This window comes from Vicugna pacos, chromosome X (assembly GCF_048564905.1).
Source record: "Vicugna pacos chromosome X, VicPac4, whole genome shotgun sequence".
NCBI classification, from domain to species: domain Eukaryota; kingdom Metazoa; phylum Chordata; class Mammalia; order Artiodactyla; family Camelidae; genus Vicugna; species Vicugna pacos.
The window spans coordinates 90,282,372-90,294,799 of record NC_133023.1 but is presented as its reverse complement, the minus strand read 5'-3'; the positions used below and the strand labels follow the sequence as shown (position 1 = coordinate 90,294,799).

Sequence of the window (12,428 nt, the reverse complement as noted above, 5' to 3'; positions counted from 1 at the left end):
TCTAATACAGTAGCCCCCAGCCACAGCTGGCTACTGAGCAATTGCAATGTGGCCAGTGCCACCGAGGAAATGAATTTTTCATTTTATTTTAAATGCTGTTAGTATCTATCGTATTGGAAAGTGCAGCCCCAACCATGTAGCAAATAGCCCATACTCACCCTAGTAAAGGAGCAATTAAATGCGAACGCTGGTTAATAAACCTAGCTACAGGGGCTCTCATCTGCAAACACACGGGCTGGTTCAATCAGGGTTGGGGGATCATGGTTCCTAAAAACCATCCTGCAAGAGTTGATTCCTGGATTTGCACAGTGCCTTCAGGTACATGATCTCATTCAATCCCATAAGAACCTTGAAGCGGGTAGTGCGGAGATGATCATCCCCAGGAGATCCGGTAGACTTAGGTGACAAGAGCAAGGCCCTACAGCCGATAAGGGTAGAGACTAGAGGTCTGGTGTTTCTCTTCCTGGGTGGAAGGCTCTTTCCAGGAGGCAGCACAGGGGAAATGATCTCACGCTACAAATGCCCACTGCTCCCCACCTGGGCCTCACAGATGAAGAGAGATGCTCTGCTTCACCTGTCTCCGCCTGTTTCCTACTGGACTGGGGCTAACAGCGTCACAGGTTCTGAACAAGAACCCTGTTTTATTCCTTTTCCATTACCTTGATTTAGGCAATAGAAATCGTTCTGAAAGGTTCATTTATGTATTCAAAATTGTGTAGGGAGTACCAAGCATGTCCCAGGTCTGGGGAGATAGTTGTGAACAAAGCAGAGACCCTTGCTATGGAGCTGACAATTACGGTGGAGGGAGACTGATAGAAAATTGTGCACATACTAGATTGTTTTAACGTTTCAAAAATATGTTGAATCTACTGTGGTCTCTCACACCTTCACTGGCACACATACACACTGTCCAATGTATTTTTCGTGTAAATCTGGACTTGCACTTCAGGCAAACAGCCTGGCTGGCTGAAATGTGGAAACACCTTCTGATTTGGTCTTTTAACATGTGTTGAGTGCCACCTATGTGCAGAGCCCGATATTGGGGACTTTAGAGAGATGCTGAAGAATGAGAATACAAGGTCCTATCTTCGGGGGTTCCCAGCACAGTGAAAGAGGCAGTCCCTTCTCTTGGGATCTCCCAGGCTGTAGGAGCTGACAGTCCATCTGGGAGAGCAAACAACTTCAGGACCCACTTACAAAGGGGAATCCCAAATACATGCAAAATGAATCCAGCCTAGACTGTTTGGAGTTAGGCAAATGGCCCCTTGTCATGATGATAGGGAAACAAGAGAGGGAACGCCATAGGGGCTGTTGCATGTCCCACCAGCAAGGAGGAATCCAGGGGCAGCCTCTGCTGGATTACTGTTATCCTGGCAAGTCTTCTAGATGAGATTGGATTGGAGGTGCTGCTGTAAGAAGGAAGACTCAGCTGAAGGTTGGGGTAGGGGCATTCCAGGTAGAGGGTGCCTCCTGGGGGGGGATGGTAGGAGAAATGGGGCGCCGGGCAAGTAGGCAGGCTTGGGCACAATTCAAGTCCAGTTGAACATGTAGCAGAGAGAGGAGGGCCAGTGTATAAGGGTTTGGCTAAGTCCTTTACAGCAGCGCAGCGGTGGGGAAGGACCGAGTCAGAAGTAGAGGGGGTGAGTGGGGGCAGCGCCCATGTTTCTCGAAGGCTGTTAAGGAAGCGAGGTGACAAAGGGTGAAGTGTGCCCCTCCACCGCCCCAAATGCTTCCTGTGTTTGAAACCCTTTAGGTCTCCAAAACCCTCTGGCCCCTGGCCAGGCGGGCATTGTCCGGGGAGCAGTTGTGGGCTGTCAGAGCGGCCTCGCAGCCTTTGTTGTGGGGCCACCTCGAGGTTCCCTCTCGCGCCCTGGCTGGGGCTGCCGAGTGCGTGCCGGGAGGGGGGCGGCGCGGGAGGCTCGCTCCCTCTCCCTCTTCCTGGCCCCCCCTCCAGCCCTCCCGATGACCACATGACCAAGTGGGCTCTCGGCCAAGCTACAGGCTACAAAATGCAGCCCCCGGAGAGAGCGGGGCGCACTCTCGCTGGCAGCCTGAGTCACGGGCCGCTGGAGCCGCAGCCGAGCAGCCAGCCCCTTGGAAAGAGCTTGCCGCCGCCGCCCCCGGAGCCGCCACGGCCAGCTGGGCGGCGCTGCCCCGCGGCGGGAGAGGGAGGCCGCGGGAGAGGGCAGGCGGCGGCCCGCCAGCCTGCAGCGCGGCTTGGGGCGCACCGCCTCGCCTCCCGGGAGCCACGCGAGCTCCGCGCCCGCCCGCACGAGCCGCGGCTCGCGCCTCCCTCGGCCTCCGGGCTCCCGGCCTCTCCGCCCCCACCCCCGCCCCCCGCCAGGGCCGCGCCGCGGCGGCCGAGGAGCAGCATGAATCTGCGGCTCTGCGTGCAGGCGCTCCTGCTGCTCTGGCTCTCCCTGAGCGCGGTGTGTGGAGGTGAGTGCGCGCCCTCCCGCTCGCCCGCGCCCAGCTCGCCGCTCTCCCGGGCTGCCGCCGGCGCCCTCCCCGCCCTCCGCCCCGACCGTCGCGCGCTCTCCGCCTCCCGGGAGCCGGGCGCGAGCCGCGCTGGAGCCGCCACGCGCCGGGCCGCCGACTGACAGGGCGCCCGGGGCCGGGGACCAGCCGGCCGCGGGCACCGCTCTCTCGGGGGGTCTCGGCTCGGCCTCGGGCATCACCCGCCCGGCGCCTGGCCCCTCCTGGCCGCCCCTCGCGGTCCGAGGAGCTCAGGGCCGCAGGCGTGGGCCCCGTGACCCGCGCCCCGCACCCCATGTGGTGGAGGGCATGTTGGTGGGGGCCCGTTCCGCTCCCCTCATGGATCATTGGAGGGAACTGACCTGAGCCCCAGTGGGGAGGGGGCTGAGTTCCCGCGTTGAAGGTTTTCTGGCCCCTGAAGGTTAGGGGCCTCCCGCGGGTTTGGGGGCGCGGGCCACTGGGGATGATGTGCCAAGATGCAGACGTGACACTTGTTGCATAGGCAGGAGCGAGCGCGCGGCGGGGGCGGCGGCGTGGAGACCAGCTGTTGCTCCTTTCAGCCTGCATGTGAGCAGAGGCAGCCTCCCCTGGGCCGGGCCGGGCCGGGCCGGGCCAGGCTGGTCTCCTCCCTTAACCTTACGTCCTGGCTGGTCTGCTCTCCTGCTCTCACACAGAAGGCTCTCCCTGCGGCCTCCGTCGCACCCCAGGGATTCGGTTCTTCGAGATCCTGGCTGCGGCCTCCCCTCTGCCCCAGGCACGGGCATGCTTCACCTCGGTCCCCTGTCCCCCCTCACTCCAGGCACCAAACCAGGAAATAGCGCTTGACCTGATACCTCCATGCAAATCGGGGGAGCGGGTGGGGAGGGGCGGGGGGGGCGTCCTTTCGCCCCCACCTGTGCCACACCCCTACCTGGCATACTTGGCACTGGTGCTCCCTTGCCCTCCCCAAGCCTGGTCTGCACTCACGCCCCAGCCACCCCAACCCGGGCTGCCTGTCCTCTGTGTGTCAGTGTCTCCTGGGGCCGCCAGCTCCCACCTCCAGCTGCCACAGTCCTGTGATCTGTCTGTTACTGCTGCCTGGCTGGCACCACAGAATAGGAAGGCCAAGACCAGGTGGACTAATGCCAGTGCCAGGGCTGGAGTCGCAGGGGGGTGGGAACCAGGGGAAGGAGAGAGCAGGGCTGCAGGTTTCCCCGAGGAAGAGCCCAGGGCCCTCCTTGGTTCCAGACCCTCTAGGACAGGAGGATGTCCTGTAGCCCTGGAGCCTCTGAGGGGCCTGGCAAGGCTCCACTTCTGACTTTGTATGTCACCTCCTTTGTCTGTTCTCGCCTTTTGGCATTGCCCTGGCCCTGGGAGCCCTGCCTGGGTTCCCACAAAGGCGAATTGGTTGGATCCAGCACGCCCTGCCTTCAGCTGGCTGTCCAGTGGGCTTTCTCTTCAGGGCCCAAACCTGGGGTCCACCACCTCCTTGGTAAGAAGGGAGCAGGCTTTTCTCTCAGAAACTCCTGTCAGGCAGGCAATGGCAGAAAGAGAGCAAAACATATGAATGAAGGACACTGCCTGGGGCATGCCCTCCAGGAGCCTGCCCTCCAGTGCAGTTGGCAAGACCAGACACCCACGGGACACCACTGCTGGCAGTCTGAGATGGTCCCTCCAGGGAAAAGGGAGTGCGTGCAGAGAGGGCATCCCAGAGGAAGCTGGGCCTTCCTGATTGGCCCACGTGGTGCCCCCTCCATAGGCTGTGGGAAGACCCTTGGCTAACTGGGACCACCACTCGGACCCTTCCAGAGTCCAGCTGCTTGGGCAGTACTGGTAAAGGGACAGCTGGTTTTAGGAGGAGGGAAATGCTGCATCTGACCCAGACCCTGCCCCTTCCCGCTTCACTTGACCCTTCTTCATCAGGTCACCTATTTCCACAGCCTGATTTGGGTCAATTCGTGGCCCTCACATTTTGTTTCAGCCTAGCACTGGAATCTTCCAAGGCTCTGCCTGCCTCTTCACCCCCTGTCCTCTCCTAGAGCTGAGGGGGTCACCTCCGTACAGGTGGCCACCAGCCCAGGGTCCAGAGACACATATCCTGTTCCTCCTGCCTCCTGTCTTGGGTCAGAGAAAGGGGCCTCTTCTGAACCACCTTGCCCTTGGCCCAGACTTGCGTGCTCTCTCTAGCCAGAGTCCCCAGTCAAAGTTCCAGGCCTGAAACCCATGCTTGCTCCACAACACACTCTGTCCTGACTTGGAATGCACCCCCACCAACACACACAGACTCCTCCGCTGCCTCCTGACCTGGGATACACTTTGCTCTTCTGAGTCTGAGAGCTGCTGGGCCAGGGCCAAGTAGCCCTTGGTCTTTGAGCACCTCCACCTCTCTTTCTCTTTGTATCCTCCTCCTTCTCCCCTCCCTAGTCTGAGCTAAGGCCTGCAGTCACCGTGATAGCGTGGGGACAGCCTCCTGTGCCCCTCTGTCTCACGGAGGGGGCATCTCCACTCCATCCCCAGCCCCTAAGCACTAAGCACCCAGGAAACCTGAGTTGGGCCTCTCAGCAGCCAAGGACTAATGCAGGTGAAGCGGAGGACCGGGCTGCCAGGGTATGATGTGTCCATGGTAGCAGCATAGCTGGCATGGGAAGACAGTTCAGGGCACTGGCCCGGGGGCTGGGCAGACAAAGGAGGGGGACCTTATCCTCGAGACATGTGCAGAACCCCAGAGCAGTGGAGGGGACATAGCCAGTGCCACCAGGGCACTTGTGTAGACTTTTAAAGCCATCACAAGACAGGTGGAACAGCGAGAAAAAAAAGATGCTTCATTTTGAGTGAGGACGGCATGTTCCTGAAAAGTGGCACACACCTCTCTGTGCACCGGCAGGGCTCACACTGCATAAAAAGCAAACCCTGTTTACCCCTGACTGTGGTTTGCAGTGGAGGTGCTGTACCTTCATTGCTGATAGCGCTTTGGTCTCTCTAGGCTTGAGACTCTATGTGGGACTGCCCCAGCCTTCCTTTAAGTAGCAGATGAGTTAGAGGAAGATATTTAAGTCCACTGGGGATGGCCCCAGTTCCTATAGGGGAATTCTTTTTTATAGCCGGGACCTTCGCAGTGATGAGAATCAAAAGCCTCTGATTTGTCCCTTTAGACAGGATAAAGCCAGGGTTTCAGGTGTCAGCTTATCTTAGGATGAGCCAGACTCCAAATCAAAAGTAGGAAACAGGTGGGCGATGGGATCAGGGTAGGGGAGGAACAGCAGACTTCCGGCTACGAGGACAGTGAGCCCCCTACCCAAAGGGATGCAAGATGCTAGGGGCTGCTGGGTGACTGCTCTCCAGGGCCTGACTGAGAGCTCGGTCAGCTTACAGAGTTCTTCTCTGCAGGCCTAGAGTCTCAGTGTCTCCCTGGCTGGAGTGTGAGCCCACCAGCCATATTCCTCATCCTGGCTCTGGGCCTCCCCGACTCTTAGGGACCTTTACCCCAGCCCACCCCCCCCCCCGACTGCCACCACCACTCACAGTCCTGGATGCTGAGCATTTGGAGATGATACCCTCCCCATCTGGGCACTGTGCCTCACTTCTCCATACCCACTGTACCCTGGGGGCCTAGCCTGTACCATTGGCCAACTCCTCCACCAGTAGTCGAGGTCATGGACGCAAGAACCAAGGCCTCACTGACACCTTCAAGGTCCTTGTGGTCCTCTCCTATTCCTGGCCACACCCTCAGCACAATCTTTTTCACCCTGAGAGTTTCTCTGGTCCAAACTCCTCATCAGCATCATTCCTATCCTCTCTCAGAGGGCAGGACAGCCTTGAAGGGACTCCAAAAACAGAAGGCAGAAGCTGAAGCAGCTGGGGTGGGGGCTTAGTGAGGGGGCTTCCCTCCTCTCCCTCCCTGGCCCAGCCCCTTTGCAGGTGGCACCCAGGGAGTAGTCCTATGAAGGATGGACTGAAGCAGCCTCTTTGCCCCTCGCTGTACTACTGCCCCAAAGGGTGAATAAAATTTGTGTTTTCATTCTCATTAGGTGATGGGATTAGGGGAGGAGTTGACACATTAACCCTGAACAGAGCAGAAGCCTGAAGGGTGGTTGGTAAACTGAGAGGGTCTAACAGGCCTGTGACTTCTCTCTGGGAGGGAAGAGGGCAGAGGGCTAGAGTGTGCGTGGGCATGTCTGAGAGTGGAGAGCAGCAAGCCCCAGGGGCCTGGGCAGGGTGGGCCCTGAGGACAAACCTGCCTGCTTTTGGCGCACGAGGAGGATAAATGCCTGGAAATTGTGTGCTAGTGAAGGAGGAATCACGAGCGCCAAATAGCCAAGGAAGGAAAGGGAGCATGGGATTCTGGAAGCAGGGAGGAAGGAAAGGTAGAGCTGTCAAGGGTATAATTGGGGGGCTAGCAGCCAGTGAGTGGTTATATGGAAACTGTGAGCTGGTAGTGGAGATTCCCAGATGGATGGAAACAGGTCTCAAGAGACAGGGATACAGCTGAAGGTGAATCCGATGGTGCGAGGAGAGGGAGACAGGAATTCATGATCACTGGCCTCCGAAGCTGTATTTCTGCAGACCAGCCCTGTCTGGGGCATGGCACAGGCACTCTGCCAGGCGGCCTCTTGCCCACCTCCATCGCCTCTCCCAGCTCTGCCTGCCTCCGACGGCTCGGCTTGTCTGTGGAGTGCCAGCTCGCTTGCTCTGGCTGGACTGCAGCCTCCACGAGAGGCTGCCCCCATGCCTTGTCCCTCATCGCACCCCAAAACACCCAGCACCACTCGGATTCTGTCGGCAGGGCTTGATCTGGCATCAGGAGGCTTCTACTCTAAACCAGATGTGAACAGATGTAGAGAGGGGCCCCCTAGAGCAGAAAAGAAGCCAGCTGGGATTGGAATGAAGGGAATTTGCATGAGACACAAGATGAGGGTATGATCTGGGGATGAAAGGAGGTAGGGCAAAGAGGGTACCAACAATAGCAGCCCAGTCCCCTCCCTATACACTTGCTGCTTCAGGTGACCGTTCACTCTTCTGTATTCTCATTCATTCATGCAATGTTCATTGGCCTCCAAATCTAGTCACAGGCTGAATAGAACCCACCATAAGGCACACAGAGTCACAGACACCCCCTTACCTCCCCAGCCCCCAGCCACACCCACAGGGAGGCCACAGGAGCAAGTGAGCCTCGAGATGGCTGAGCACTGATGAGACAGATGCCCAGGAGTGAGGTATGAGATCTCTAGGACTCAAAAGTGGGTCACTTGCATATCAAAGGATGTAGGAGTACAATGACATGATGTTCCAGATTTGCTTTCAGATACTTCCACAAAGAAAGAAATGGGCGAACTAAAGCATATGTAACTCCATCTGGATAACTGTTGAATCTGGGTGATGGGCACGTGGTGGTGGTGGTGTGGGGTTCATTTCATTGAAATATTCTATGTTTGAAGTGTATCAGTTGCAAGGGTGCAATGTGGGGTTATTGTTTGCTGTGCCCCAGCCGCGTACAGGCAAAATGCCCCAAACTCACCCCTACCTCAGTGATGTTCTAAACACAGAGCATGTTTGCGCCTGTTGGAAACATGAGAGGACTGTCAAAAGGACAGAAAGCCAGCTGTATAATTTGCAAGATGTTAGTTCCATTTGCCCCAGGACAGCATAAACATGGCAAATGGTTCATTGGTTGGAAGACAAGACAAACTCTGAGAGCGCCACCTTATGGAGACATTCTGACCCCCACCCCCACCCCGACCCCGGGCTCCCACCCCCCAATTCCCAGGGCCCCTGGCCTGTCTGCATCAGCCTTTCGGGATGACGGGCTTTCTCATTCCTGCAGGTCCCCTGCTGCAGACTTCTGATGGGAAAGGAATGGAGGAAGCCAACATCCGCCACCTGGTGCAGCCCAGAGGGCCGAGGAGCAGAGCAGGGCCCTGGCAGGGAGGTCGGAGGAAGTTCCGCCGCCAGCGGCCGCGCCTCTCCCATAAAGGCCCCATGCCTTTCTGAAGCAGGTACTTGGGCCTCAGGTTGGTGGGCGGCACAAAAGGGGCAGGGGAGGAATGGCCTGGAAGCTGTGTGGCCCTGCTGCTTATCACTGGCCAGACACTGGCACCAGGCAGTCTCGACCCCACACACAACATGGGGGCTTCCTGAGCATCCGTTTGGCCCCTGCAGCGAGGCCCAGAGAGGGGATTGACACACAGGGCCCATCTCCTGACTCCCCAGGAGTTGGATGCTGGCTGTCTTCCACCTTGCTGCCTGGGGTTGGGCAGGCTGGCCCCATTGGAAAGTTCTGGAAGTCCTGGGAGGCCTTGATGAAGTGGGGAGGGGTGCCTGAGGGTCTGTGTACAAGGTGCGCAGTGTGGATCCTCACAGACAAGGGAGGGAGGCAGAGGGCCTTGGGGGTGGCCTCCGGTGGGGAACAGGAACAGAAAAATCCAAGGTGGCCGCAAAATAGCAGGGCCTGAGCCTGTCCCCGAGGCCTGGCCTGCTGTCCTTCATCCTGTCGCCAGGACAGGGCAGCACCAACTCAGCGGTCTCCGGCTTTAGGTTCAGGCTTGTTGGGGGGGGATGAAGGCGATCTCGTCTCCCATCCCAGGTGGTTCCTTTGACCTAGGACATGTCAGTGACTCCTCTCTGGTCATTTTTCTCTCTTTAGGACTGAAGGGACCCCACATGCCCACCCTCTGCGATTCTCTCTGCTCCGTAGATCCGTAGATCCATCTGCTTCTCTGGAGCCCTCACATCTGCCACTTGGCTGGCGCACGTCTTAACAGCTGATGGTCCCGGCTCTCCTTCCCCACCAGCCTCCCTGAAGGGCGTGTCCTGCCCCTAGTTCCGACGATTCCCCTTCTCAAGCTCAAGGATCCCTTCAGCCCCTCTTCCTGACTTGGGAGACCCTGCACTGGAAGGCTGTCCTTCTCCCCGGCCCTCCCCTGCTCTAGTCCCTACCGCTTCCAGCGAACACCCTAACACGGAACCCTTCTCTCGGCCCTTCCTTCCTCAGGTCTGCCATGGGGGCTGGGTGGAACCTCCTTCCTTCAACGGGCTCCAGCAGACCCCTTCCCCTGACCTGCAGAGGGGAATGGAGAGCCGATCCATGGGAGACTCCAGTGAGAGGGACTGGGGCATTGGGATGCTGACAGGGTGCCTTGGAGGGCATTGCAAGGGGGCGTTGGTACTCCACCGGCAAAAGGCAGGTGAAGCATTGGAGGAGTGGAGGAATAGCTACTGTGGCCTCTTCCTCATCCTCGTGTTTGGCCCCAGTAAGGAAGAGGCCAGGAGCGGGGCCATGGAGTACACTGTCACTTCTCTCACCTCTCTGTGTCCCCTAACAGTCCCTCCCACTCACTCCCATTCCCCCACCCCCGCCCCAGCTAGTTCAAGCTCCAGCTCAGGAGGGGAGGGTACTGGGCCTGAGGTGGCTCTATACCATCCCAGGAGCAAAAGCCAAGCAGGATGATTGTTTTTGCCAAGAATCACAGCCAATCAGAGCCAAAAGGAACCTTGGAGATCACTTAGCTCCACCTCCTTATGCAAACTCCTGCAAACGAACTCAGGGGCCTGGAGAGGGATGGTGACCCGCTCAGTGTCCCCACAGAGCCAGGATGAGGGCCCAGGGCTCCAACTCCCACTTGGTGATGTCCTCTTCCTTCTCAATGATGCCTTTTCCAAACCCATTAAGTGCCTTTTCCTGGGGTTGGGACTGGGGGTGGCTAGGAAGGGAGGGACAAGCCGACTTTGAACTGCCCCCTGGTGTTGCGGGGATGGAGCTGCTCCCTCCTCCCTGGCCAGCCCCCACTGGTCCATTTTCCAACCTGGCCTAGAAAGTTCCCTAACTGCCCATGGCCCCCATTCCTGAAACGCGGGCAGACCCTGGGTACTGCCACAGTGGCAGCTCAGGCACCGAGACTACCTTTGCAACCCCAACACTGGTTTCCAGGAGTCAGGTGGTGGCCTTAACCAGTTGGACTCAACAGCTTTCCCTTTGTGTTAACCAGACCTTCTCTCCCAGCGGCCTTTCCTTGGGGAGGGGGTGGGGGAAGAAGAAGGGAGGGAGAGAAGGGAAGGAGGAAGGAAAGATGGGAGGAAGTGTAAGTTTGAGCAGACTTTCTTCTCAGAGGCCTCCTGGGAAGGAGAAAAGGGAAGACAAAAGCCTGACGACCTATGCATGGGTGGGATCAGGGGGAGTCAGGGCCCCCCAAGTCCCACAACAACCCCATTTGCCTACCTGCTGCACCCCCTTCCCTCCGCTGCTGCTAACGCTGCTGCTGCTGCTGCTGCTGCTGCTGCTGCTGCTGCTGCTGCTGCTGCTGCTGCTGCTGCTGCTGCTGCTTCAAAGCTCACCCTGGGGAGCCAGGCTGGGCACCCGCCACCCCCTAGTACCCCCACAGCCCAGAGTAGGGGCCAGCCAGTGCCCAAAACGCCCCTTCTGCCCTGGATGCCTCCACCGGGGACTGGGCCTTCTTCCCCCCCACCCCCATCTCCTGCCGCTGATACCAGCTGCCCAGCCCCACGGGGAGGGTGGGGGAGAAGGGGAGGGATGGCTGGGCAAGTCTGGAGACACAGGGCGGCGGATTGGGGCAGAGGAGGTGCTGAGGGGCTGTCTTATTTAAAGTGGTTGTTTATGATTCTTATACTAATTTATACAAAGATATTAAGGCCCTTTCCATTACAAAATCGTCCCCTTCCCGTAACTGTGTTCACTGTGTTTGTAAAGATTGTTCAGTGTAAATATGTCTTTATAATAAAGAGTGAAAGGCTGACAATTCGCCCTTACTCTTGGAGGTCAGGCTCAGGAGGGGCGCTCCTTTCCCCTGACGTCCATGGTCATCTCCCCGCCCATAAACTTCACGTGCAGCGAGAAAAGTGCCTGCATCTGAAATCAGTTCCAGGTCAAATGGCTTCAGACTAATTTGCCACAAACTCACAAAAGGAATCTCTATGCTTAACGACCAGTTCACAAAAATGCAGTCTACTTTTAGGTGTTTTGGCATCTGTTTGAGTGTCCTGATTTTTTTCTTTTGCACTGTCATTTAAAGGATTTTTAAAAAGCAATTTATTTAAGAATATTCTGACTAAAGAAGGGATTTCTACTAAAAATTGTTTTGTATCCTTGGCGCGTGTCTTCTATTTTTATCTACTTTTGAACAGTCTCGGGACTTTTTAGCCAGTTTGCCTTTCTTGAGAAATGTTATGTTTCCTGCAATAAATACATTTGGTCATGACTTTGTATGTATCATTTTCTATTTCACAAAGTAGAGTTGCTTGATAGCCTGAGAAATAAAATGCAAGGAGTTCGATGCAGTTCTGCCCCATCTGTCTCACTTCTTCATGCTTGTTGTCAAAATGCCAATATCCTGGAGAACATTGGGTACATGCTAATTTGGTTAATCAACTCATTAGGTGCACACCAGCATACACAATCCAGAGTAAAACCCAGTGAGGAGATAGGAGTCATCCAAAAGGTGCATTTGATAAATCTTGTGGGAAATTCTACAGATCTGACAAGTATTTAGTTCTAGAAATATACAATTTGAACAAGGGTCTTCAGACACTTGCTAAAAAGTCATAAAACCGCTCAATGAAAGATAAAATAGAAGATGCCACCCACAAGCACACAAAACAATCTCATCATTGACAAAATGTTACAGATTGTGACATAGTGATTTAAAAATACATTATGTTGGAAATGCCTCTGAGGAAAATTGGTACAAAATGCCGTCTTTCAAAATTACTACTTTGACTTTAAGACAAACTGGTTTTAGGCAAGGAGTTTTGGGATGAGCTGGCTTTACGCTGATTGGTCTGTTACCGCCTTAATCACCCCAAAGTTCTAATTTCACATGAAACCAAAGAGAAAGGGGTGGTGGCAGGGCAGGACAACTTAATACTGACCCATCGGTGTGTAGCCCTTCAACAGTTTGCAGAGCCTTTTAAAATTTTTTATTTCTTGGGGGGAGGTAATTAGGTTATTTGTGTATTTATTTACT

The 12,428-nt window shown here is 56.3% G+C and overlaps 1 protein-coding gene across 1 annotated transcript; it reads left to right on the top strand.

The window, feature by feature from the left end:
* Positions 1–2,065: 2,065 nt before the first annotated feature.
* Positions 2,066–11,650, top strand: APLN (apelin). The gene is made up of 3 exons (XM_072956064.1): positions 2,066–2,439; positions 8,276–8,447; positions 9,095–11,650. Exons 1-2 carry the CDS (start codon positions 2,373–2,375, stop codon positions 8,440–8,442), a joined length of 234 nt encoding a protein of 77 aa, XP_072812165.1. The 5' UTR covers positions 2,066–2,372; the 3' UTR covers positions 8,443–8,447; positions 9,095–11,650.
* The last annotated feature ends 778 nt before the right edge of the window (positions 11,651–12,428 follow it).

Coding starts and splice junctions, on each gene's coding strand:
- APLN (XM_072956064.1), top strand. CDS start 2,373: ATGAATCTGCGGCTCTGCGTGCAGGCGCTCCTGCTGCTCTGGCTCTCC. Junction 2,440..8,275: donor CCTGAGCGCGGTGTGTGGAG/GTGAGTGCGCGC, acceptor TCATTCCTGCAG/GTCCCCTGCTGCAGACTTCT.